Here is a 26,992-nt window from a genome sequence, read left to right as displayed (position 1 = left end):
TGAGCACAGGGCCAGGCACCTAGAGGTGCTAAGTGAATACATACAATGATCACCAGTTCCCTTCCCAGTGACAGAGAGCTTGGCAGGGAGGTCTCTGAGAGGGAGAGCAGAGCTGGGGTTTGGAGCTTTAAGTGCGAGAAGGTTTGCTGGGGTGCAGGGTGGGGTGTGCCGGGAGCTGCAGAGGGTCTGGATGGGACGATTGCCCCACCCCACGCCCAGGCTGGCTAAGAGAAGAGGAGAGGCCAAGAAAAGCTGCAGGCGGGGAGGGGATCCAAGGCTGGAGGCCGCCACAAAGGTGAGGGCAAGAGGAAGGGGCCAGAGGAAGGTCCCTGGTGTGGGAGGAGCATTTCTGAGTTTCATTCAGTCAAACTTTTCTAAGCACTCACAGTATGCCAGGTGCTATGCATAGCACTTTACATACATGGGCTCATCCAAACCCAAACCCTCATCCACTACGAGGCATGTCAGTCAGTCCAGGGGCCATCTCTCCGCAGATCTATGAGGGCCTTGTGACCCCCTGATCAGGGCCAATCAGCTTCCCTCTGTCATACATATGAATTGGGAAAGGTAGGGAGCATCAGAGTGAAAACTACAAGATAGCCCAGAGGGAGGAATCATGGAGTTGAGTTGTAGCCACGAGAAGTCATATGTAGGCAAAAGTGGTGGGAGAGCAGGGAGTCTGAGGAAGGAGAAGCTGGGAGGCAGAGAGGAGAAGGAAGGAATCAGCCTCTGAGCAGTGGGAGGTGAGCAGACTACCCACTGACAAGAGGTGGAGACAGGTGCCAGCCCCCAAGTGGCCTCTTCCTCCCAACGTTTAGGTTCCAGTTCCAGTCCCCAGAGATGGCTCCTTCCCTAATTCCCCTTTGTCTAAATGGGCCCAAGTGATTCTCTGTTCTTTGCAACTAAAGAAATCCAAATAAAGCATATCCCCATTTTGCAGATGAGAAAACTAAGGCTGAGGTGGGAAATGACTTGTGAAGTCACACAGCTAGCTGGCTAAGTGCAGGGCAGGAAACTTTTTTCTCCAGAACCTGCTCCTCCTCCTTCCTTAGCCCCAAGTAAGCCAGGGTTGCTTCTCTTCACCCCCAGCTCTTACCCTCAGACCCTGCTGCCCCTGAGAGAGGGGAATGAAAACCCCTGAAACCCAGCCAGAGTCCTGCCAAGTGGGAGCAGAATCAGATGCCAGCAAGAGGTTCTCCCAGCTGGGAGGGGTAGCTGGACTCAGAACTGATTCCTTCTCAAACCTGCCTTCCCCTCAGGGCCTCTTCTTGGGACCCCTCAACCAGTGGTCCCTTTTGGGTTTCCGCATCCCACTGGAGACCCTTGACATTCATGCAGAAAGTGCCACAGTGGCTGGGCATCAAGTTTAGGGCCGTAGGAAGGCTGTGAAGGGGCATGCAGGACCCAGGCAGGGGGGACAAGGGCCAGACCTAAGCAGTAGGAGTGAGAATAAGTTTCCCCAGGGTGGGTCCCAGTTGTACACGGGACCCAATGGATCACAACTTCCTGGTAAAGTCAGTACCATCATCCCCATTTTACAGCTGGAGAAACTGAGGCTCAAAGATATTGTCACCTTTTCAAGGCTACATAGCCAGTAAGGGACAAAGCTGGGATTTCCCCTCTGGCCTCCTGACTCCAAGCCCAGGACCCGCTGAGGCTGCATAGTGGCCCATTTTTCCCAGGGATCAGCTTCACTCAGAGATGAGGTCTCACCCCACTCTGCTGTGGAATGGCTGTGGCTCTGGGCCAGTTGCCTCTCTCTCTGGTTCTCAGCTGAGTGAGGAGGGGTCCCCTGGATTTCTAAGGTCTGCCTGCCGGCTCTTCCAGTGGGTTACAGTCTCCACCACTGGACATCATGCTCGCCACTCCCCCCTCCTCCCTAATAATTAATCTCCAGCCAACAGTCCCAGCTGCAGTGCTTTCATCATCCAATTACTGGAGTTCCTGGCACAATAAATCTTCGTCACACAAATGCAGGCAAATCTGCAGCTATTTTCATGGCCGTTACTGTGCATAGGACATTGAAACTCAGGTCATTTGCCTTTCTGACGTGGAGTCCTGCCCCCACCCGCTATCATCTTGCCTTCCTTCATTTCTCATTGGTAGCTACCTCCCCGCCCCGCCCCCTTCCACTCCATCATGCCCATAAGCACACGCTCCTCTCTTCCCTTCTCCTATCTGTAGGCAGGGGGCCAAGATCAGAAGACTCTGTGTGACCTTGGCCAAGTCAATTCACCTCTCTGAGCTTCTATTTCTTCACCTGTAAAGCAGAAATAACATTATTGATCTCATAAGCTTTTGTGAAAATTAAATAGCCCAAGTGTGGTATACACCTCATTGGTGGTACACAGGATGTTTGTCAGTGGTCTCTGCTAATTTTTTAAATAGCTACATATTTATTTTAATGTATATTAGGAAAAAACATAACTAATATATTAAACCTAAGATTTCATGACTATTATTACTTGGGAGACAGTGAAATTAGGTATATACATAAAATATGCCAAAGGAAAATATTAAGAATAACACACGGATTTAGTAAAAATCATGGAGGAGGCATGAAAATGAGAGAAGCTTGGAAATCCTGAAATAATGACTGTGCAATGCTTGCCTTCATAGATATTTATTCTGTTCTCCGTCCCCCCTTCCTATAGAGGGGAAGGTGGGGGGCTGCGAGAGAGGGGACTCGTCCTGCTCTGAGAGTCAACTCATCTCATCCGGGGTGGGGGGAGTCACCTCAGGGCCCTTCATACAGATGAGAAAACTTCCCCAGGCCTGCTCCATGCAGGTCCTGTGATGGCTGCTGGGGACACAGCTCAAATGGCAGGTCCCTGCCTTCACAGAACCCCAAGTCTCCCTCCCTTCTGAACTAAGCACTTTCAGTGTCCACCAAGGTAGCTGTCACCACCTTTACTTGAGAGGACGTAGGGCAGGACTTTCCCTGAAGTCCCCCAATTGTGGGTTGCAGTTAAGGCTCCCAGCTGAGGACAAGAGGCTCTAAGACCACACTTTGTAGAGAGAAACACAAAGGAACACACACACACAAACACACACACATAGGACTTAGGAGGGAAAAGGGGAGACATGAGCAGTAGCCTTGTGAGGAGTGTTCTGTTTGTGTGCAAAGTTACTGCCATGATGGAGAGTGGAGAGTATTCCAGAGCTCTCAGAGAAACTGGGCATGCCTGCCAGAAGGGGAACCTCGCCCCCTTACTCAGGCAGAAAGGTTGCTGAGCCAGGAACCCACAGGCCCACCCTAGGGCTGCCAGCGAGCGGCACAGGGCCTGTGCTGGTAGAGCTATCCTGGGGTGGGAACCTCACTGAGGGGGACTGCTGCGGTCAGCAGCGATGAAAGGAACGTGTGAGGTATTCCAGGAAGGATTCAGAGGACTCCCTCCTAGTCCTTCCTGGCTTTAGGCAGGCATGGAAGAAGATCACAGAAATTCTCATGCTCCACACACAGAGTGCACAGGTTAGAACAGGGGAGGGATCCGTGGGTCTCAGAATGGCCTCAGACCAGGTACAAGTGGCTCCACCTACAGAAGGGGCTGGGCCTTGGACCTCTGACAGGGTCAAAGGAAAACTCAGCTGCCATCTCTGAGGCGGCCCTTGGCAACAGCGGGGGCAGAGGGGAGCCAGGAAAATCATGCCCACCATCTGTCAGCTAGCGGCAGGTCAGCAGGTCCAGCTGTCTCCAATGGAACTGGACTGAAGCAGATCCTGTGCTCATGCACACACACAGACCTTCCCTCTCTGGAAAGTCACCACCCCTCTCAGAGCCTTGAGGACGACAGAGTTAACAAGGGATGCCTCAGGGCAGCTTCGCAAGCCCAGGCAGAGAGCCCGGCTCTGTCGCCAACTACAGGCACTGCCGGTTGAGAGTCCAGGTTGCCTGTAGCGGGCAGCAAGTTGGGAGAGACTGCCACCTGGTGGTCAATGTTGGCAGTGCCGCCGGGCTACAGGCGAAGGCCTGGGTTTGGGAGCCCGGAGCGGCCTGACTTTAACTGTATGACCTTGAGCAAGTTGCTGCCACCTCTGCGCCTCACTTTCCTCACCTAAAATGTGGGATAATAATGCCAGCCTCGCGGGGCCATAGCGAGCATTAAACTAAACAACCGCACTCTTGTATCTGTCTTGGGCAGGCCCTCAGTAAAGGTTTGATCTGTCTGGATCTTGTTCTGGCAGGACTCTGAGCAATGGTCAGCCCCAGGAGACCCACTGGGCAGTTGCAGCCTTACAGGTGCATGACTTGGGGAGCTCCACGCTGGCTGGATTTCAGGTCTAACCTGCCCCTCAGCCAGGCGCTTTTGTATGATACACCCTGCCCAAATGTGTCACCTACCTGAGCTCCTGAATCTGGAACCCATCTGTTCCTAGCTGGTGGGGCCTCAGCTCCCCAGCAAGTATAAGTGTGTCTGTAGCTGTGGGTCCTTGTCAGGCCCAACTGGGCCCAGGGAAGTCCGATGAGGGAGAATCTGCCCCACGACCTGACTCTGGGCTTAGTCCGAGGCCTGTGCCCTCCCATTTGCAACTCCTGAAGCACTGGGATACTCGCCAGCCTGGGAAGCAAACATGGAACCTACTGCCAGGCCCCACCCCGGCCCTCCTGAGAGTTGTGAGGAAATTGCTACTTTCTGGCAAGTGGCAATCTTCACATGAGGATCGGAAGGGAGTTGACACACCGAACTCTGGCCTCAAGATTCGGCTGCCCCTTCAGATCTCTCATTGATTTCCTGCTGCCACCACCAGGCTGGATTTTGGGAGCCTCGCTCTCTACTTTCGAGGCTCCAGGCCAAGTGTGTTCACCCAACCACCCCTCAGTGCTGACCACACAGCAGATGCCAGGCTGCAGTGTTCAGAGGAGGCTTTCAGAAGGGTTTTCCAGTAACAACACAGACCGTGGCATGAACCTAGATTACTGGAAGGGCAAAGAAACTTTCCTCAGCTCCAGCCTGGGAGTCTCTTAACTCATCCCTGAATCCAGGGTTCACTTGAGGCTACCAGGGATCATTCTCTGGGTCATTTAGATGCCATGAAGTCTCAAACCTCAAAAGAGTGAGGTCAGGAAAGGCAGGAGTGTCCTATTCTTCCTAAGACCCACCTTTGAGTTCCCAATTTTGGAGGATCTCTACTTCTCCAAGTGATTGAAACTGGAATGGCCATTAACTCATTGATTCAACAAATATTTATTGAGTACCTACTATGCTGGGGTTGGAATAATATGGTGAACAAATGGGCATGGCACTCTCCCCTCAAAGTTCATAGATGCCCATAGGACGTGGCCTTAACTCAATCTCCATGGCCCTATAATCATCATTCAATTTCTATAGAGAAACCTGAGCTTTCAAACGAGGCACATAGAATAGCAGGAAGGGCACTGCAGCTTCCTAACCATTTTCCAATGTCTTGACTCCAAAGAAATTTGGGACTGGGCCCTTGAAGGGAAGGAGCTCAAGAGAAGGGTATCAGGAGATAGTAAAGAGGACCTTGCCTTATGGCCACATACAGTGTGGCCACCAAGGGCAGAAAATGACAGTCCAGACATAGGGTCAGATTACTGTCTGACTGATGAGTACCATGTAGCCCCATTCCCTTCACACCCTGAAATTGACATTGGACCCTCATACTGATAAGAGTTCAGCAATCTCTAGCTTGGCAACTGTCCAGGCTTAGCTCATGTTCTGTGCTGACCGTCACTCTCCCCTTTGCAGGCACAAAAAGCCCCTCTTCACAGACCTGAGTCCTCGGCAGCCCAACTAAGCCAAGGCCTCTTTGTCCACTGCCTACCCAGTCCTTGGCTGAGCCCAGGAGTCCTGCAAACCTGGTCTACAGATGAAAAAGCACCCTGTACCCACAGGCCTAGGTCTGTGCCCAAGCTGTGATGTCACTTTTATTTTTTTTCTTCCTTTTTTTTTCTCCCCAAAGCCCCCCAGTACATAGTAGTGTATTTTTTTTAGTTGTGGCTCCTTCTAGTTGTGACATGTGGGATGCTGCCTCAGCATGGCTTGATGAGCGGTCCTGTGTCTGCCCCCAGGATTCGAACTGGTGAAACGCTGGACTCCCGAAGCAGAGCGTGCGAACTTAACCACTCGGCCACGGGGTCGTCCCCTGATGTCACTTTTAATTTCCATGAGATTGGGCAACAATATCAGTAGGAATCCCAGGCAATTATCATTCCACAGGAAATCTGAATTTTTGACCCAGGAAGGATACAGCTCACTGGCGGAAATGAAACTTGGTTCCACGTGGACATTCACAGTAGCAGTCCATATTCCTCCTACCTCACGGGGCAGGCAAGAGCGTGAGTAGGAGGTAGGCGAGGTAAGTACTGTAACATGGTGCTACTCGAAGAGTAGTCCATGGACCTGCAGCATCAGCATTAATTGGGAGTTTGTTAGAAATGCAAATTCTCAGGCCCCACCCCAGACCTACTGAGTTAGAATCTTGGTAGGGGGAAACTTTTTTCTTAAATCTCCCCAGGTGATTCACCTGTACATGTAAGTTTGAAAAGTATGCTAACACACTGTGCACACAGGATGGGCTAATATGATTACTACAGGGAAAAATCATCATAATCATGGCAGCTCCTGTTTTTTGAATATCTACTTTGTGCCATTTAACTTTTATCTAAGTTTAAGTACATTTTCTCACTCAACCCTCACAACAACCCTATGAGATACTTTTATTACCCTAGCTTTTACAAATGAAGAAATTGTAGTTAAGATGCTTGCCCAATCATTTCAACTTTCCAAGGTTCAGTTTCCTTGTCTGTAGGTTGGAGATAATCAGGTCTTGCTTCCCTGGTTGTTTTGAGGATCAGAGACAATGTATGGAGGACCATCCACATTGCGCAACGGGCTCAGACCTGGCCACTGGGTGCAGCTCCAGAGACTGGCCCACAGCGGGGAAAGGCAGAGGCAGAGTTCTCATCTCCAACTTGTGGCTCAATCAGACTCTCGTCCAGTGCCTGCAGTGACCTTTTCACTTGGCACTAAGTCAGCTTCACCTGCTACCAAGTTCTATGTTTACCCCTCAAGAGAATCCATGCTCTCATTTCTGATTCTATTCCTAGTTTATGACAACAAAATCTATATTTAGGATGACTCTGGGTCTTGGGAGGCAGCTGCTCTGATGGTTGGGGGTACTGGAAAATAATCTCCAGCTAGATCTGGACTTGCAAATAGAGAAACTAACGCATTTCTCTTGGTGAAATAGAAGCAGAAAACCTTTGGTTTGAGAGGCCGCTCTAGTGCAACTATGAGACAGGTTATTACAACAGGCATCATCACCACCAGCCTCTTACCAGCTGCTGCATGCCCATCATGTTCCAAGGACTATCTCTGCCTTGTGTCAACCTGCAAGGTAAGCATCACCCATAGTTCTGCCTCTTATTTACCACACAACAAAAATACAGGTTTGGAATCAGATCTGACTTCATCACTTACAGATGTGTGACATTGGAACATATCATTAATCTTGTTGAGTCTCAACTTTCCTGTCTCTAAATGGGTTTTTGAATTAAATGAGAGAATGTATGTATAACTCAAAGCACACAGTAGGCACTTCAAAAATGTTATCCTCCTTGCATCCTTCTTTCCTATACTGTGCTATGCCTGGAGCTATCTATGGTGGGCACAGAGAAGAGAGATGACTCAGACGAAGTCCCTTCCTACTTGGGGCTGAGGTTTTCCCCTTTTATACCCAGGCTGGGTCATTCTTCAAACTAAGGGAGCAAAAGGTCTGGGGCAAAGTCAGATGGTTGGGCAAAATCCTGAGGCCTGCAGTTTGCTAAGGACATGACAGAGGTGAGACAAAACGGCTGTCCAGCCTTGCAGTGCCCTCCTCAGTGGGTCCTGCCTTCCTCCTCTCCCCTCCATCTATCACCCTCATTTTCAGCCTTCAACTATCAAATGTTGCCGATGCTCATGGATAATGAATAGGTGAAAGGTAATTTATCCACTATTTACACAACACTGCACTGTTTGCTAAATGCTTCTAAGGATTCACTATCTCTTCAGATCCATACAACTCCCTGGTGAGTGGCAGGGCAAGGATCATGCTCCTGCTATAGCTGAATAAATCGGTTCCCAGAGAGGGCCGGTGGCTGGCACAGAGTTGTCCATCAGGTCAGTGGCAAGCCCTAGGACAAGGACCCTGGACTCCTGACTCCTCCTACGTCAATCCCTTCTCCATTCTATCCCAATGTCTTTCCTGGTAATGCACTCTTTAGGTAATACTGTTAATCAAACTTTAGTAGACTGTATTCAAAGTTAATTCTCATGGCTTGTAGTTCTGCTCCAGTAGCGACTAATAGGTTGTGGTACCAATTAATCAAATTTTCTGTGAGGATGGGTGTTTACAGTCTTTTGATTGCAAGCTACATACATTCAACTCAAACTAGCTTAATAAATAAATAAAATAAAAATCAAATAAAGGTTGGGGGGTTATAGGTTCCCATAACAGGGAGGACCCCAGTGGATCTCATCAGGACTGTGTCTGCCTGGCTCCATTCTTTCAGGCTTCTACTGCGTTTGGGCATTCTCCACCGGCCACAGAGGATAAGATGGCTATCCTATGGTTCCAGGCCTCCAACCTCCCAGTTTAACGCTCCTAGTGGAAAGAGAGCTTGTCTGAAATGGCACTCTTCATTTCCTTTGGATCTGCTACTACTAAATCCCTAGGGAGACGGGAAAACAATCTGATAAAGTTACTGAGACTCTAGAGAAGTTTAAAAGTCAGAAGTCTTGAAAGGTGTAATAAGTAAAAAAGTTGAATCCATGGCATCAGCTCTTTTGTACTCCGTTTTTGTATAAGGATATGTTTTATAATCATTGGATTTACTTAAGTTTTATCTATTATTTATGGTGTTTGAAATGGTAAAGGATCAGCTATACTAAATTTGTAACTGGTATTTATGTTTAAGGTAGTTTAATGAACCAAATTTCTTACTGTTTAAATATTTAAGAGGCTTTCAATGTTTTATTGAATGTGAGTTTAATAAATGGAGTACTAAAATTTATGTAGTAGAGCATATTCCTCTCAAGTCCAAAGATCCCTCAGACATTAAGCAATCTAGAAAAACACACAAAAATAAAAGAGATCACTGGATTTTTAAATGATTATATAATTCTTATTTTAAGAGGTAAATTAGCAGTTCTCTGAACTTCATTTACTTTCATCATTATATGACTCTCAAGTGTTATGATGAAAGATATGCCCATTTGAAACTTTTTCAATAGTCAATTTGTTTTAAGAAAGCAGAATGACATACTGACAGAACTTGCGGAGTTATGCTGACACATTTGGTGAAATTAACTAGTGCCTTAAGCATCCCAATGGCACAAACAGAAAGTCAAGTAAAAAATCATAAATTAAAGCTATCACCTCACTTCATTGAGGTAAATATTTGTGGCCTCTCCAGCTACAATTTGAGAATCACCTCAAGGTGTTTTGAAAAAAGAAAGTAAGATGTGCAGTGACAAACACTGGGGCCGGGTCAGACAGGGGTGATTCTGTGTGTCCTGGTTCCTCTGCTTAAAAGCTAGTGTGTAATATGCAAACAAACCAGTCATGGTCCTCTCTGCCCTGCTTCCCTCAATAGGCAACTAGGCTCACGTGACAATCTGTAAAAGCACAAAGGGTTATTATTAAACTTTCTGGAAGTAAAAGTTCTTATGAAAAGCAAGAAAGTACCTCAAATCCATTTTTTGAAAGAAAACAGGTACAAACTAGATATGAGGATGATAATCATCTCCGATTTCCTTACAATAACAAAAAAACAGCAGTCAGCACTATTAAGCTGTTTATTCATCTTTCTTGTTCCAAAGAGTCATGACAGTTTTTATCGTACAGAGAGTATTTCTGGCACCTGCTATCAGATGGCCAAGACACGCTCAGAACTCACTAAGCCCCGGCATCTCCCTTTGAGTCTTGGAGGAGTGGCAGTTACAGAAAATCCAATCAGGGACGGGGGTAAATACCAGTGAAATAAGAACCCCAAATCAAGGCTTGGCTTTGGGCTTGGGCTGTGATCCCTGGGACATTCCAGGCAGGACCAAGCTGAAGCCAGAGAAAAGCTCATTCCCAGGAAGTAATGTGACTGATCTGGAAGCAGGCCAGGACAGAGAAGGCTCACCTAGGCTGAGCGTTCAGCAGGTTTAGTGTGCTATGCGATCCACAGAGATGCAACATGCTCCTCCCTGTGGGGGAACTCGCCCTGACCTTCTCAGTGGGCTCCAGAAGGCCAAGAGTCTTTGACTCCTTTATTAAATCAGCATAACTTCCCTGCTGTCTATTCTCTGCCAGGCCCTGTGTTGGGTGCAGAGGACAAAGACAGGAATCAGACACAATCCTGACCTTTAGAGAATTCAGAATATGATAGAAAAAGTATATATTTATAAATAAGTCTTATGATTCAAGGTAAAAAAGACACAGAGAGGAGTCAGACTAACTTGGCTCTCAGGGAGTTCACAGCCTACCAGAGGCCTAGAAGGCACAACGTAGGCAACAATACAGGGCATCCTGTGGTAAGGACCATGGGGAGGCTCAGACTGCGCACTCCGGAGCACAGGGAAAGATGACGTGACATCTACTGAGTAACGCAGTGGGGAAAATTCATGGCTTACTGGAGAAGACTGAGCAGCCTAATCTGGCTGAAGTGAAAATATTGAATCCTACCGCCCTGGGGAAGCAGCTGTGCAGGCTCAGGTTGACCTCTGTGGGTCCCTTGGGTTAGCCAACAGGCAGAGTGCAAGGTCTCTTACCTATGGCTGCAATTTCATGAAATCAAGTGGATATCTGAGGGGAGAATGGTGACCAGGAGAAATAGGTCCAAAGAGAGCATCCAAATAACAAGGGCCTGAGGTAAATACTAGGAGCCTAGAAGTGAGTGAACCACGAGTTAGGGAGCATGAGCAGGACTGGCAGGTGAAATGGGTGGGAGGCTGGTCTGGGTACATACCAGCAGTAGGAGGCCCCTACCTGTGCTTTCCTGCCATGTGTGCTGGATGGATCCATTCTAAGGGTCCAAGGACAGGGTGGGGCCTCGGGGGCAAAGGACCACAGCCTATGCAGTCCTCTCTTTAATCCTCTAGATTATAGGCCTACAGTCTGCTTTCCTCTTTTCTTCACAGCTGCCATCACCTGCCCTGTCTTTTCCATTCTACCAACCTGAGAATGGCTGAAATGGGCTCCATTAGGGTGCCCCTATCATGGTATAGGTCACAGAGCCCTGAAGGCCTTGGGTAATTGGCACAACATGAGTTGGAGTGCCTACAGCTGCTTTTGTTGGTCACCTGAGGCATGGACAAGTCAAGCCAGTAAAAGTTACGGGGTTGGGTAGGAACTTATCTGCAGCGTAACCTGCTGGCCTGTGCAGGCCTCTTTTCCTTCCCAAATGTTTCAGGGAACAGCTCCAGCCTGTTGTCATTTCTTCTTCGTAGCGGCCACCACCTACGCCCTCTCTCCAGCCTAGGCCTCATGTCTGTGCCACTTTCTCTTCCTAACGGTGCCAGGACTCCTATCTGCTGTTCTTTTCCTTCACAGCTGCCATCACCCACTCTGTTCCTCTCTCTAATCCTTATTCTGGATTACTCCTGTCCCCAACTCTCTTTTCTTGTTTTTCCTGAAGTATGCACATAGGCCCTTTGCTTTTTAAGTTTCACTGCTAGTCACTAAAAAGAAGCAAACATGAGGCAAAGAGGAAGGAGAAAGGGGAGGGCAATTTAGAGATGGATGAGACATCTGTTGAGTACTGATACTGGACATCTGCAGTGTGCAGAAGTGACTGCCACATGACTGAGGTCCCTTCCTTGAGTCCCTTCTTGGACGGTTCCAAAGAGTCTTGATATTCTCACTCTCTTCATCCTTGAGTCCTGGTTGTAGGACTTAGCCATCCTCCCTCTTCCTATCTATTTGCCGTATGGTGTTCAGGAAAGCTTTGCTGAACAAGAAGTTTCTACTACTCAGGAGGGGGCTGCCCGTTTAATCCTCTTCTCTCCACCAATTTCTCCCTGCATCACCAACTCTGCCCACCCTCAAACCTCCCCACGTCCCTCTACTGGCCAACTTGACAGAGGTCTTCTGTGATGGTGGGGTTCATATAAAGAAGTAGAGATAAGTATTCATTATTTCACCCACCAACTGAAGGTCCTACATGCCAGACTACATGTAAACACCCTTAGTAGGCAAAGAGGAGCCACAGACGACTTTCAGTTGGGGAATGGCAATAGAAAGTACCTTACATTATGCATAGGCACTCAAGAAATATTTAGATAAATGTATAAAAGAGTGCATGAACGATCACAACTGTGTACTGAAAAGATAACTTTGGCAAATGTATGAGAGGCTAAAGGAATTTTAAAAAGCCAGTCTAGGCCATATGCTGAAGCAGGTGAAGTCAGTCTCTACTTGTATCCTGTAGGACTCTCCCCCATCTGACTGGTGCAGCCTTAACCCCCAGCCCTCTAGGCCATGTGCCACGATGAAGACTTGCTCTCTGGGGTCATTACCCAGCACCAAATATATTTAGCTGATACCAGTTTAAAGCATTATCCTCCTAAAATAGAGACAAAAAAGAAATGTCTCAGGATAGAATTTCTGTCACAATAACAGGCTATGGGGGAAATGATCTAAAATAAGAGCAACCAATCTGGTATCATCTGAGAGGCCCAGCGCTGGCAAAGCTCAGCCCCAAACCTATTAGACAAAGAGGCGTCCCTACGTCACAAATAGTGATTTCAGTAGGTCCAAACAAATAGGCCTGACTCAGAGGTTTGGGGGTGCAGAAACCTTCTTAATGATGAAGACCTTCTCCATGGGTAAAAGAGTGGCTGAGCCAGGACAATGTTCTGAGAAAAACGAACTTGGGGGGAACACAGCAGCATGGATAAGCCTGGGGCAGATGACTCCAGGCACAATGAAGATACAACCAAGACAAAGACAGGGGGAGCTACCATCACACCAACATCTACATCTATATCTACATCTTAGAGCCCAACGTCAACAAACTACCCCACCAGCTGCACTTATTTTCTTAAATTTTCTCCCTCTTCTAGCCCCATAAACTGTGAACTCCCTGTGGGCACACTGTGGGAAGTTTTGTTCAATGCTTTAAAGTCCTAACCCACATCCTTTTCCATCAGGAACCATCATAATAAATGAACTTCAGGTTCATCTTTCATAGGATGCCATCAGAAACAATAAGCACCATTATCAAGAATGACTGGCATTGAGCTTCTCATTTTCTCCCTAGGAAATAATGCATTCTGGAAGAGGAAGGCAAAGTTGAACAGAGCTGCAAAGCTGGAGAAGGTAGGTGACCTCATGATTCTACTGTTTTGCCCAATTCCTCTAGGATAGAGAGCCTGTAGACTCTGAGCATGATTAGAAGGGTGTGGGTGTTTTTGTTATTAAAAACAGAACCAACCATCCAGATAGTCCTCCATATTATGATACCTGCTTGCACCTCACACTTGGGTAAGTGGAAAGTCATTTGAAAAGATGAATCCTCTGACTTCCATTGGGATGGGAAGAAGAGAGATCACAGAACCAATCTTCTCATTTTACGGATGGAGACATGAGGCCGGGAGAGTTCAAGTGACATGTCCAAGGTCCCAAAGCAAGCAATGGCAGAACCAGGACCACATCATGGTCTTCTACCTCAACAGTTCAGTGCTCTTTCCACTGCAGTAGCTATGGTAAAACTATCATTTTGTCCTCTGGAAAAGGAGAAGTGAAAAAATGTAGGGAGCAGAATCTTAAGGTTTTGGATTCTCTATAGACTTTAGTAACCTGTTATCCTGGCCTCTATTATCCTGGCTGTGGTTGTCTTCTGTGGTTTCCCTTCTATGGAAAGTTGAGTCCTAAGCCAATTAGTTTTGAATTGGCTCAGAGATCCTACCAGGGCTAGTGCAGTCCCCTTGCACATGGCTCACGATCTCTTGGACTGTAAACAGACGGAAGGCGATCTGCTCACACTCTCGCTTGATCCCACACTCAAACAAACAGGCAAACAAGCCCTCCTTCTCCAGAGCAGCCAAATCAGAGTAGCCACAGGGCCCACAGTGCAAGATCCAGGGGCGAGACCAGCAGGCGGCCTCCAAGGGGGTCTGGTTGAGGTAAATGCCTAGGTTGACCCTCCGTTTCTTACTAGTTGGGTGTGAATACAAGAGCCATGATTGTGACAGTGTTCCAGCTTCCTGCTCTAGCCTCAGTGAGCGGTCCAGCAGAGGGTTCTGCTGAATGGTAGGAGCATCTTGGCCACTAGGGTCCTGGTACCCATGTGGGATCTCCAGGGGCTGGAAACTCACCACACTGCCTTGGCAGCCATGTGGGGGTTCACAGAGCTGTTGGCTCAGGGCTGGTCTCTGAAAGCATTCACCATGGTCAGTGCTGAGAGCCTCTGCCCGGCACCTGTTTGGTGTCCGGGCACTGCAATATAGCACAGGGTAACCAGTCCTCTCAGTCACCTCTGCCACTTCACACTCCACTGTCACCATAGGCTTAATGAGCCTGCCATGGTGCCATGTGGCGCCTAGGTCATCACTGTAGATCATCAGGGAATGAGGTCTGGCTTTACATGGTAGCCGGAAGCAAAAGAACCGGTAAGGGATGTAGTAGGCATATGCAGGGATGACGAGCCTCCCTGACTGCAGCTGGATGCCATGACCTGGGCCCACAGCAAATGTGGCCCAACGCTTCATTTCTGGGCCAATGACCTCCTCAGTCAGGTCCCTCAACTCGCTCCATGAACAACCAGCATCTTGACTACAGATGAAGCAGAGGCGGGCAGCATTCCTGCCTGACACAATCTGCTGACGCTCAGTGACATGGTCCCGTACACAGATGAAGAATAGGTACACACAGCCACTCTTCTGCTCCCACACAGGACAGGGGTTCATGGTCCGATGCCCAGGTAAGGTGGCTTCCATCAGTGGCTTCAGGGGTCCCCACTAGACAAGGGGAAAGGAGAGAAAGCAGGAGTGAAAGACTAATAGGAAGACACGAGGCTCATTAAAAGCATTAGTACTTTTCAGAGATAAGAAATAAATGGTATTGAAATCCATAAAATCATGAAGGCCCAAGTATTCACTGAATTCTCAAATATTATACGATGATTAATAAAGTTGGAAAGAGGCAATGTTAATATTGTATATGCTGTCCCCTCTGTCTAGAACACTTCTTCACTTTGTCTAGATGCCCAATTCATCCCCCAAAACCCAACTCAAATGTCGCCTCTTTTATGAAGCCTTCAGTGAAACTCCCTCCCCTCCCCCGCAAAGCCAATCAGTGGCTCCTCCCTATATGTACAGAAGAGTTATAGCACTTATCATATAACATTATAATCTTTTTGTGACTGGCTCCCTTCCTAGACTACGAGTCTTCTGAGGGTAGGAACTGAACTATTCTAATTTTGTATTTCCAGTACCCAGCACATGATAGGAACTAAACAAATATTTTTTAAAAGAAAGAAAGACCAAGACACCTAGTTCAATCTCTGCCTTCCTTACTCATCATGTGACCTTGGGCAAGCTACTTACTCTTACTTTACCTCAATTTCTCCATCAGTTAAATGGAGGATATAACAACATACTCACATAGAAGTTGTAAGGACAAAATGAGATAATGCCTAATGAAATATATCACAAAGAAAGGCCCAATCTCCTTAACATATTTTTAAAAACAATATTTGAAACTGGTAATAAAATTTCCAGAAACCCAATAGAAATGGGCAAAGAACAAGATCAAACAATTCACAGAAAGAGAACAAAACAAAAATATGTTCAACCTCACATATAAAAGAAAACAGCAAATTAAAATTAAATTGACATAGTATTTTTCATCTAACAAATTAGCAACATCATAAACCTAACAATACTCTGTTGGCAAAAATGTGAATAAACCAGCACTCTCATATATGGATTGGAGTACAAAATAGTTCAATACTTAGCACAGGACATATCAAAATTACAAATGCATTTTTTCTTTCCCAGCATGCCCCATTCTGGGAATTTATCCTAAAATATATCTGCTCACTAAATTAAGTATGTCTAAGATTACTCACTATGGCATTGCTTGAAACAGCAAAATACTGCGAACAACACAAATATTCATCAGTAGTGGACTAGTTAAATGAACACACAATGTAAGGGGTGAAAAAAGAAAAAGGAAGCTCTCTAGATATTGATATGGAAAGATCTCCATAATATATTTTCAAATGAACAAAGCAAATTACAGAAGAGTGTATGTGGCATGCTACTTTTTGCATAAGAAATGTGGAGGAAAAGTACTTCCAATTACAGCTAACTAGGTAATTTGAACTTCCACTGAGAACTAGAATAGATAAAATATTAAAACAAAAAATATGTTAGAAAGCAAACAAGGTAATGAAGAATTATAGGCCAAGAACTGAGAGAAGTTCATTCAGAGAGGTTGGCTTGGTATTTCAAGTCCCTTTTCCCCTCAGGGTAGCTCTAATTATCAAAGAGGTAAATGAAAGGAAGAGAAGCTGAGCAATTCATCTGACAGTCTTATGGGGCTAGGAGGACAAAAATTAGAGGCCCTGGTAAACCCCGCCATGCTTTCAGTTGGAACTTTAAAGGGCTAAATCACAGGAGGAGCGGTGGAAGTGAAGGAGATCAGCCCTTACAGCCACTAGAAAACTGGCTGGGACTATCTACTGAAATGGAATACCCTACGATCTAGTAATTCCATTTCCAGATGAAAATCCAATAAAAATGCATCCACATAGTACTGAAAAACATGTACAGCCTAAGTGCCCATCAACGGATGGATAAAGAAGATGTAGTATATATACACGATGAATACTCAGCCATAAAAAAAGATAAAATCGTGCCATTTGCAACAACATGGATGTTGTTGCAATACCTTGAGGGTATTATACTGACCGAAATAAGTCAGATGGAGAAAAACAAATACTGTATGATTTCACTCATATATGGAAGATAAACAAACACACAGATACCGAGAACAGACTGGTGGTTACTAGAGGGGAAGGAGGTGGGGGAAGAGTGAAAGGGGCGAAGGGGCACAGGTGTACCCTGACGGGTGGCAACTAGACTTTTGATGGTAAACATGACGTAGTCTATACAGAAGCTGAAATATAATGACGTATACTTGAAATTTATATAATATTATAAACCAACATTACCCCAATAAAACAAAAAGAATATTCAGAGTAGCATTAACCACACACATAAGAGCTAACCCAAATATGCAACAACAGTAGAATGGGTCAATTATTTGTGTTACAGTCATCCAATGGAATGTTATGTAACAATGAAAATGAACAAATTACAGCTGTACAGAACAATCTGGATAAACCTCAAGAACATCATATTGAACTAAAGAAACCAAACACAAAGACGACATAGATTAAAAACAAGCAAAACTGAACTCTAGAACTGTAAATCAGGGTAGTGATTACCTTTGGGAAGGAGAAGGGGCATAAGAGAAGCTTCTGAAGTGCTGGCAGTATTCTATTTCTTGAGCTGAGTGGTGAGTCCACAACTGTTGGCTTTGTCAATTCAGAGCTGACATTTGTTTTGTGCATTTGCCATTTATGTTCTGTTTGTTTTCTGTATACATGTTATCACTTTACATTAAAAAAACTTTAAAAGGGAACATTAAGAATATACACCTGTTATTCTTTGTTTCTGTATGAAAAAGTACGAGAAGGATACATAAGAAACAACAGTGACGGCCTATAGGAGGTAGACGACTGGGAATGGAACGTATACCTTTTTATACTGTTTTTATTTTTCAGCCACATAAACGTATAAATAAAACGTATTAACTATCCAAAACAAAAAATGAGATTTTTAAAAATTTAATTCCTGCAGGAATGGGCAAGACATATTAATAATATATATATATATATATATAAAGCTATATATATATATATAAAACATATATAATAAAAGCTCCGATTACAGCATCTCAGTCACAGGATCCAGTGTTAACTCCCATCCTACAGAAGACTCTCCTCTACGTCTTCTGGATAAAGGCCCTCAGTCTCTCCTTGAACCAGTCTAGGGACAGGGAACTCATTACCTTTGGGTACAGCCCATTCTATACTAGAGTGCCTTGTGCACTGTAAACACTTCAAACGTACGAGCCAAAGTCAACTTAATTATTGGGCAGTCTAGTCGGTGGGAAGTCAGAAGCTCAGCCATCCTTACTGGTTGAGAAAATGACTTGGGACAGAAATGTCTAATATAAAGTTGACATGAAGCTGGAAGAAACAGTAAACAAAACATGAAAGCATTAGAATCTAAATGATCTCAACCAGCTGAAGCAATGGGACATCAACAAGCTGAGGCTTGACAAAGAGAAAAACAAATCTTGGGTTTAAAAATCTGAATGGAGAAACACGATTAAAGAACAACAAATGCAATGGCCAACAAGGATATGAAAAGAAAAGTACTCAACACTGTAATAACTAGGGAAATGCAAATCAAAACCACAAAGAGATATCACTTCATATCCATTAGGATGGCTACTATCAAAAAAGAAAGTGTTGGCAAGGATGCGGAGAAACTGGAACCCTTGTGCACTATTGGTGAGAATATAAAACGGTATAGTCACTGGGGAAAACAGTATGGAGGGTTCTCAAAAAATTAAAAATAGAATTACCATATGATCCAGAAATTGCACTTTTAGGTATATATCCCCAAAAAATTGAAAGCAAGGTCTCAAAGAGAGCACACCTTGCACACCCATGTTCACAGCAGCATTATTCACCACAGCCAAAAGGTGGGAGCAACCCAAGTGTTCACCAATGGATGGTATACACATACAATGGAATACTATTCAGTCTTAAAAAAAGAAGGAAATTCTGTTATATGCTACAACATGAATGAACCTTGAGGACATTATGCTAAGTGAAATAAGCCAGTCACAAAAAGACAAATACTGCTTGGTTCCACTTATATGAGGTATCTAAAGTAGTCAAACTTACAGAAACAAAGTAGAATGGTGGTTACTAGGGACTGGGGGAGGGGGAAATGAGGAGTTGTTCAATGGGCAGAGAGTTGCAGTCATGCACAATGAAAAAGTTCTAAGAGATCTGTTGCATAACAATGTGCATATAGTTAACAATATTGTAATGTACACTTAAAATGGTTAAGATGGAAAATTTTATATTAGGTGTATTTCATCACAATTAAAAAAAAAAGAACAAATGTGAAAAAGACTTGGAGGTTTTAGCTAACCTTCTACTTAATATTAGTCAATTGTTTTACACAGTTACCAAAAAAGGAAAGGCTACTTTATCTTAGGCTGCATTAAAAAAGCATACAAGATGGGACAGCCACCTCATTGCTGAGCTGGTCAATCTATCCTTGGGGTCCTAAGTTCAACTCTGAGTACCATTCTTTGAACAAGGACACTGACATCTCAGACCAGATCCCAAGGACAGTACTCACAGTTATGAAGGGATCAGAAACCAAATCAAGACTGTAGCCTAAGGAGCCGCTAACAGAACTGAAGCTACTGAGCCCAAAAAATAGAACACTCAGAGAGCATGAACACCACTTTCAGGTACATCAAAAAACAGCTCTCCGGAAAAGGGATTTTGTCTAAATTATATATAGATTGATTGCCCCAGAAGGCAGAACAAGACCAACTGTAGAGAACAAGGTAACTGTAGAGAAGTAGAGTTCATCTCATTCCAAAAAACAAAGTTAACAGTTGCCACAGGATTAAGCTCCTCGATTTGAGGAGTTGTGTAAGCAGACTCTTTATAGAAGATGACTAATGTTGAGCTCCTACTATGCAATTGCTATTATTAATTACATTTTGCAGATGATGAAACAGAGAAGAGCCAAGTATTCAAGGTCACACAGCCAATAAATGGTAGGTCTTGCCCGACTCCAAAGTCATGCTCTTAACCACTAAGCTATTAGTAACTACCAATGAAATACAGAAGATTTCTATATTGGGAAAGAAGTTGGACTGATGATTCTTCTAATGTCAAGGTTCTACAATTAAGTGACTCAGAAAAAGAGAATAAAATAAAGAGAGAATGAGTTAAACTGGACACGTTTGTGAATGTGTGTGACTGCTGGATAGTGAGGCTACGTAAAGGTATGATCTGATAAAAAACACTTCACAGCCCAAATGTCTATAATAGAAAGCAGGACAATGCCTGTCCAGCTACAGCTCCAAGCTGGGCTTCAGGGTGGGCTGCAGGGCTGGGCCTCTTTACAGACCAGTGACACATGCAAAGGTTTGGTCCTGGGAAGCCATGAGGAAGACTCATGACAAGACAAGGTCAAAGAGCAGGGACTGGGAATTCTCTAAAGTAAAAAACTTCCTCACTGGGAAATGTGAGCAAGTCATCAAAAGCAAAGACAAGGGTTGCTGGCAAGGCCCACCTTCAGCAGAATAACATTTGTACTGTTAACAGCGAAACAAGACATCCCTATGGACATGAAGCTTCAAGGAGATTTCTGTGGGCAGAAAAGCAGGACAGGTTAGGGGGATTAAAGTATTTATTGTAAATTTAGACATATATTTGTTTACAAAAGACTCTCAAGTCCGTTGTCTCACTTGATCCTCACTTCAGCCAGCTCTGGGAGATAAAATAAGGCAACAATAAGAAAAATGGGATCTGCAATAACCCTGTAGCTCACAGGCGCAAGGGCAGCAACCATTCTATCCCCCCCTAAAAATGCAGTAAAAAATGTGCTACTTAGGGGCTGGGGCTCCAATCTCAATTCTGCCATTTGTTAGGAGTGTGCCCAAGGCAAGTCCCTTTAATCTTCAGCCTGTTTCCTCCTGTAAAATGGAGACAACAATAAGTACCTCACAGAAAGCATGTAGCAAGAGGAGGGGCAGGAGGAGGAGGGGTATGGTGGTTGTTATCCTCCCCCCATTATCTGCTAGTTGTGGTCTTGAACAAGCTATCTACCTCTTGGAGCACCAGGATCCCTCATCAGCAAAACTGGGCTAACAACGCTTACTTCCCTGGGTGACTTAGGAGGATAAAAGAGAATGCGAATGAAAAGCAAACCACATGTTAGCTGAATCTGAATGAACCATGGACGACTCTGGAGTCAGACACCAAGTTTGATGCCTGCTTCTACTGCTTTATTATAGCTGTGTGACCTTGAGCAAGTGGCAACCTCTCTGAGCTTCAGTTTCCTCACCTGTAAAATGTGACTACAACAGTTCCTATGTCACAGAGTGGCTGTGAGGATCCAATGTAACCCTGGCACAAAGTAAGTATTTAGTAAGTGAGAGCCATTGCTTTTCCTGTTTTTTCCTTGCCACCTCCCACACAGGGCTTTTCCTGCACTGGTGGGCAAAGGCACAGTCCCTAAAGTGCTCTAAGCAATGTGGAGAGAAACTGAGGCCAGGTCCAGATGTGGGATGAGGAGTCACCTGTACTGAGTGCTCAGTCCTCACCCCTCGCCTCAGCACCAGGTGGAGAGCATCCTCATCCCTGCAGGTGGAGCGCTTCTCAGCAAAGGCCAGGAAGGTGTGGGTGGGGGGCACGTAGAGCAGGGCTGGGATTCGGTAGGTGACCCCTCTCTTGTCTTCCTGCTGGAACAGAGGGCTGTTGAAGGAGCACGATGTCACTTCTTCCATGACTTCTGTAAGGACAGGAGGCAGCTAAATGTCTGTCCATACCCAAATGCTGGCTTGTATAGAAATTTTGCTCTATCATTCCTTTTCCAGAGATCACAGACAGGGAGGCAAAGATGTACTCAAATGTGTATTCTTTTACACAAAGGTAATATCATGGTCTTAACAGCACAAAGCAAGCAATATGCATTCTCATTTAACAAATCTATCCTCCAGACTTTGTGGGAATCCTATGTGGCCTGCGTCAAGTGTGTCTCTCCAGAGAGATTCTGCATGTGCTTCTGCCAAGCATCTGGGGGTATTACCAGCCCAGATGGTTTCTAATGTCAATTTCTTGCCTTGGAGTTTTTAGGCCATTTGGGTAATATAAATAAAAACCCAAATCCATATGAGGGAATGCCTGTGGTTAAGAATTCTCCAGGGAAACTTTTTCCCTCTACTGGAGCCTAGGACAAGAGGCAGTCTTCTTTGTCATCTCTCTGTGTCAGCAGTGAGATTTTTTTTTCCTAGTCCACCCCATGAGAGGGTGTAGATTTTCAAGGGATTTAGCTTCATGCGGGGATCTCAGCTTCAACTAGAGTCTAACCCTTGTGGGTTCATAGTTGCAGGCACTCTAACAGCAGGTCTATTAAAGCCCAAACTTGGAGGTGAGTGAGGCGGCAAACATGCAGCAGCTGAGGTCAGGTTAAGGGACCAACTGCTCTGGTTTTCAGATTACTCTAGGTTTTAAAGCCCCTGGGGATTTCTCTTACTTTCCTGAAAATTCAGCTATGAAGGACTTTGTTATAGTTTATCCACCATTTCTCAGGTTAGCTAGCCTGCCATAATGCTGAAAATGGAAGTCTCTAGATATGCTTCTCAAAGAAAATCAGATGTTCTACTTCTCAGAGGCCCAAAAAGGGAATCAAGCCAGACAAAAAGAACTTCAAATTCCTTTTTTTCCCTCAAACCATCTATCATCAAGCCCTATCTTACAAATCATTTGTAAAAATTATCAGGCTGTAAGAACAAGGTCCGTAAGGCCTTATTTATTTTATAAAGATTTCTGGGTGCCTACTTCAAGTCAGGTAGATGCCGAGGAGACAGCGAGGAATCAGAGGTCCCTGACCTCAAGAAACCCACATCCAAGTGAGGGAAACAGGCATACACATGGGCAATTACAATAGCATATACCAAGTGTTACTTCAGAGGTAAACAGGAGAACATGTAGAACAGAAAAGGGGCATCTGTCCAGATCAAGGCAGCAGAGAATTTTTGGAGGGGAAGTAACTGAGCCAAGCAAGCTCCTCTGTCTGGAACATTCTTCTTTCAGATAGCCACAGAGCTCACTCCTTCACCTCCTTCAGCTCTGTTCAAACATCATCCAATCAGTGAAGCTTTCCCTGACAACTCCCCCGCCCCTCCCGCTCCCCCTTCCCTGCTCTACGCTCTACACCACAATCATCCATATATTACACTTATTTATGACATACCACAGAATAGAAGCTCTGTAAGGGCAGGGATATGTCGGTTTTATTCACTGCTACATCTCTACACCTAGAACCATGCCTGGTATATGACAGGCACTCAACAAATATTTGTTGAATGACCAAATGAATGAGTGAGCTAGATCTTAAAGGATAAATAATGGATTAGCTAAGTGAATAGTGAAAAGGAGAAGGGGTGAGGGAGTAGATGTGAAAAGCCTAAAGGTGACAGAAAACATAGTGAGCCGTGGGGACTCTCAGTGCTTCAGCATGACCAGAGTGGAGTGCAAAAGCTGTGAGCAGAGATGAGACTGAAGGGGTCAGCAGAGCCCAGATCCTGGGAGGCTTTGACACCTTATTAAGGGGTTTATCACAGTTAGGAAGCCACTTCAGAGTTTTTGGCAGAGGAATGGCATGATCACGTGTGCATATTAGACCAATCTCTCAGGCAGCCTTGTGGGCAATGAACTGAAAGCAAAAGTTGCACTGCTTTTGGCTACAGCCTCCTAGTGTCAACCAAGACAAATGCTCATCAATAGCATGTGAGTGACTCATAGTCACTTGTTTCTAACTTCAAGAGAAGAACCGTGGCTCACTATCATGAGGGGTTGGGGAGGCGGCCTCCCGAGACCAGAAGGAAAGCCTCCCCTCACTCATTCTGAGCTCTCAACAGCAGAACTGAAAGAAGGGCAAGGGGGAATTGTCTTGTTCACACAACATTAGGGCACACCTCTCTCTCCCCAGATCAGGCTCTCTCGTCAAGGAGGCTCAGGCTTTCTGATAAGTAAAGAGCTGTCCCTGAGCCAGGCTGCTGGAACCATTAAGAACAGAGGATTTAAATCAGGCCAGGACACATGACCTTAGGCATGTAATTTAACTTCTCTGTGCTTCAGGATCCTCATCTATAACATTCAGCAGTGGTTGAGAGAATTCAGTTAAAAGTTTAAGTGGCTGTTTCAGGGCCTAGGACATAGTATGAGATCAATATATGACAGTTAGTTTTAGACTGTCAATCCCTGCATATTCTAGTTTTATTCCTTGAAACCTGTGGATGATGATGATAACAATTAAAACTCCCCTCTACACCTCCGGGAGAGATCATATTTTACACTCTTATAAGCTAATAGTTTAATTATGAGTTAATACCAATGCTATTAATCATCAGCCAACACATGATCGTCAACACAGAGAAAGGAATTCTTTGGGTGACAGGAAGAATGGAGCACAAGAGAGGCTGGAGTGGGGAGGAAGGACTAGGAAAAAAGGGCGAGGAAGAGGGGAAAGTACCAAAGGAGAAGCACAACTTGTCATACGGGACTGGATTCCTGTCCCAGCTCTTCTTACTGTGGGACCTTGTGCTAGCCACTTAATCTAAGTCTTGGATTCCTTGCTTGTAAAATGTGGATGATAATAAAACCTACCTAAGAAGATCAATATTAAGAACCACTCGAAAGCGCTTTATAAACTTCAAAATACTATATAAGTAAGAGTATTATAAATTTTGACGTCTTCACAATTTCACTTATGGCTTTGCTAGCACTATAACAATTAGAGTCACTATCATTATTTTTTATTAATTATGGTTATGATGATCATGTTGATGACAGTGTTAACATAGATGGGGGCTCTCGCATTGACACCCAAACTATCTCACATAAACCATATCCTGAGAACTAGGGATGGAGAAGAATCAGATATAGTTCTGCTTCGGAGCTGTTCACTGTAGCAGAGAATTCAAATTATTAATTGCTGCTCCTTTCAGTCAAGTCCTCCCTGCTCTCTTACTGGGAGAGAGTATGGTGGAGCATGGACTTTGAAATCCCACTTGGCTTTGACACTTACTAAGAAGTCACTTTACCTCTGAGCCTCAGTGTCGTCGCTTGTAATGGGAATAGTACCACCTATTTCTCAGGCTATCAGACCAACGTCATTCCACAGACTCCAATTAATCCAGCGCAGCCGGCAGCCTCCAGTGAACCCCAGAAGGAGGCCTCCCTACCTCATTTATTCACCCCGAATCACTAATATTTAAGGAGCACCCATCACATGTCGGGCCTTGGGAGGCCCGGCAGTACAAACCCCTCTCATGGTACAGATGGGAAAACTGGCCCCGAGAGGGGAAGAAACTCAGGTAAGGCCACGCAAGCAGTGGGCTGCAAAACGTGGGCCAAGACCCAGCTCTCCCAAGTTCCAGCTCAGGGCTCCCTTGGCCCACAGACCCCCTCTAGGAAGAACGGTTCCCCCAGTTTAAGCGCCCTTCTATGAAATCCTAACTCTAAGGTTGAAGTTTGGCTTCCGAGGAAGGAGAATAAAAAGACAGCGCGGCAGGCACGTTCTCTGGCTGTGTCTGAGACCCCAGCCGACCGGCTGGCTCTCAGTATCCCCCCGTCGGGAAGCCCCAGCCCAGCCGCTGTGCGGAGCCCGTCCCCAGGCCCAGCGCCCCTCCTCCCGGGGGTCTCCGGTCCCCGGGCGCGCTCACCTGCGCGGGACCCCGCTCTTCCGTCGCTCTCGGGGCAGAGCAGGGCGCGAGGACGGGCCCTCAGGCCTCGGACTCCGAAGCTCCGGAGAACCACAGGCGGGGGAGAGGGAGGCCGGAGGGAGAGGGCCCGCGGGCACGGACCACGAGAAGTGAAGAAAGAGGGTGACAGGGCCGCCGACAGGAGGGCAGCCAGGACGCCAAGCCGGCAGACCGGAGGGCGCGCGCGGCGGGGACGCGCGGAAGCCGCAGCGCCCGGCGGTTGCAGCAGCCGTTGGCCGCGGCGGAGTCGGCCCCGCCCCCTGCCGGCCCCGCCCCGCCCCTCCCGGCCGGGCCTCGGACGTCCCCTCTCTCCAGCCCCCAGCCCAGTCCCAGCCGCGGCGTGGGACCCGCCCCTTCTTCTCCCACCGCCCGCTCCAGCCCAGGCCCAAGTTAAGTTCAGGCCCCTGGCCGACCGCGGCTCCCAAGGGCCTCGCGGCTCCCTGGCTCCGCCCCCCACGCTTCCATTTCCTCCCCTACTCGCTCTCTTCAGCCCCGACCTGCCAGCTCCTGTCTGTTGGTGGCCGGTGGGTTGATAGGTATCACTGCCTAAAACTTCCCTGCACAGCCTGAGTGTCAAGCAAAGGTTCCGGGTCTCAGAGAGGACTCCACAGAAAGGACTAGAGATCCAGAGCGATGGGTCACCCGTCCCTTAAAAAAAATTAATATATATGTTATATGTGTGTGTGTGTATATATATTGAGAAAATGATAGTATTAGATTATAACCTACTGAGTTAAATAAAAACACATAAGTGCATATTGATATGAATAACTGAATAGTGAATAAAAAACGGGGGAGAAAGTACTGCTCTTCCTGTAGTAGAATTCCTATTAAGAAATGCAGACTGTGTGCAGACTGAACACAATGTGGTCGATGCTAAACACCTGCTTTCCTTCTGGGAGTCTGGAATTTTTGTACATGCTAGGCAGAGGGTGCCCACATGACCAGCCCCCAATGAAAACTGTGGGTGCTGAGTCTGTAATGGGTTCCCTGGGCAGAAACACGGCACACACGCGGCATTTTAGTTGGGGGAGAAAGCGTGCTTAGTGCGAGCCCTCATGAGAGGAGAGCATAAGAAAGCCTCCAGAGGGATTCCTTCAGACTCTGCCTGTGTCTTTTTCTCTTATGATCCAATGTGCATCCTTTCCACATCGCTGTAATCAATCTTAGCTGTGAATACAACTATATGCTGAGTCCTGTAAGTCCTGGCAAATCTCTGAACCTAGTAGTGGTCTTGAGAACCCTCAACCAAATATTATATGCAGAGTTTTAAAACATGTAAAACGATGCCATATATTGTTAATGGACACATATGTATGAAGAAAATGCATAGGAATAACAAATATCAAATTGAGGGTAGTAGTTACTTCTGGGAGTGCAGGAGGTAGGATGTGATTAA

The 26,992-nt window shown here is 45.9% G+C and overlaps 1 protein-coding gene across 3 annotated transcripts; it reads right to left on the bottom strand.

The window, feature by feature from the left end:
- Positions 1 to 9,785: 9,785 nt before the first annotated feature.
- Positions 9,786 to 26,055, bottom strand: NEU3 (neuraminidase 3). Of its 3 annotated transcripts, XM_046685931.1 has the most exons (5): positions 25,555 to 26,055; positions 22,783 to 22,957; positions 21,406 to 21,617; positions 17,447 to 17,536; positions 9,786 to 14,951 (listed from the first exon to the last, which is right to left on the bottom strand). In XM_046685931.1, the coding sequence occupies exons 3-5, from the start codon at positions 21,610 to 21,612 to the stop codon at positions 13,872 to 13,874; spliced, it is 1,377 nt and encodes a 458-aa protein (XP_046541887.1). In that variant the 5' UTR covers positions 21,613 to 21,617; positions 22,783 to 22,957; positions 25,555 to 26,055; the 3' UTR covers positions 9,786 to 13,871. The 3 variants fall into 3 exon arrangements, with proteins under 3 accessions (XP_046541887.1, XP_046541888.1, XP_046541889.1); XM_046685932.1 differs by lacking the exons at positions 17,447 to 17,536; positions 22,783 to 22,957; XM_046685933.1 differs by lacking the exons at positions 17,447 to 17,536; positions 21,406 to 21,617; positions 22,783 to 22,957.
- Between the last annotated feature and the right edge of the window lie 937 nt (positions 26,056 to 26,992).

This window comes from Equus quagga, chromosome 14 (genome assembly GCF_021613505.1).
Source record: "Equus quagga isolate Etosha38 chromosome 14, UCLA_HA_Equagga_1.0, whole genome shotgun sequence".
NCBI classification, from domain to species: Eukaryota; Metazoa; Chordata; class Mammalia; order Perissodactyla; family Equidae; genus Equus; species Equus quagga.
The sequence above is the reverse complement of the archived record's forward strand: the minus strand, read 5'-3'. Positions and strand labels throughout refer to the sequence as shown.

What these genes read in the sequence shown, in the direction of transcription:
- NEU3 (XM_046685931.1), bottom strand. Translation starts at nt 21,612, where the DNA reads ATGGAAGAAGTGACATCGTGCTCCTTCAACAGCCCTCTGTTCCAGCAG. An exon ending in GGACTGAGCACTCAGTACAG is followed by an intron (nt 17,537 to 21,405) that starts GTGACTCCTCAT and finishes GAATTGACAAAG; the next exon opens with CCAACAGTTGTGGACTCACC. An exon ending in GCCCCTTCTCCTTCCCAAAG is followed by an intron (nt 14,952 to 17,446) that starts GTAATCACTACC and finishes CCCCTTGTCTAG; the next exon opens with TGGGGACCCCTGAAGCCACT.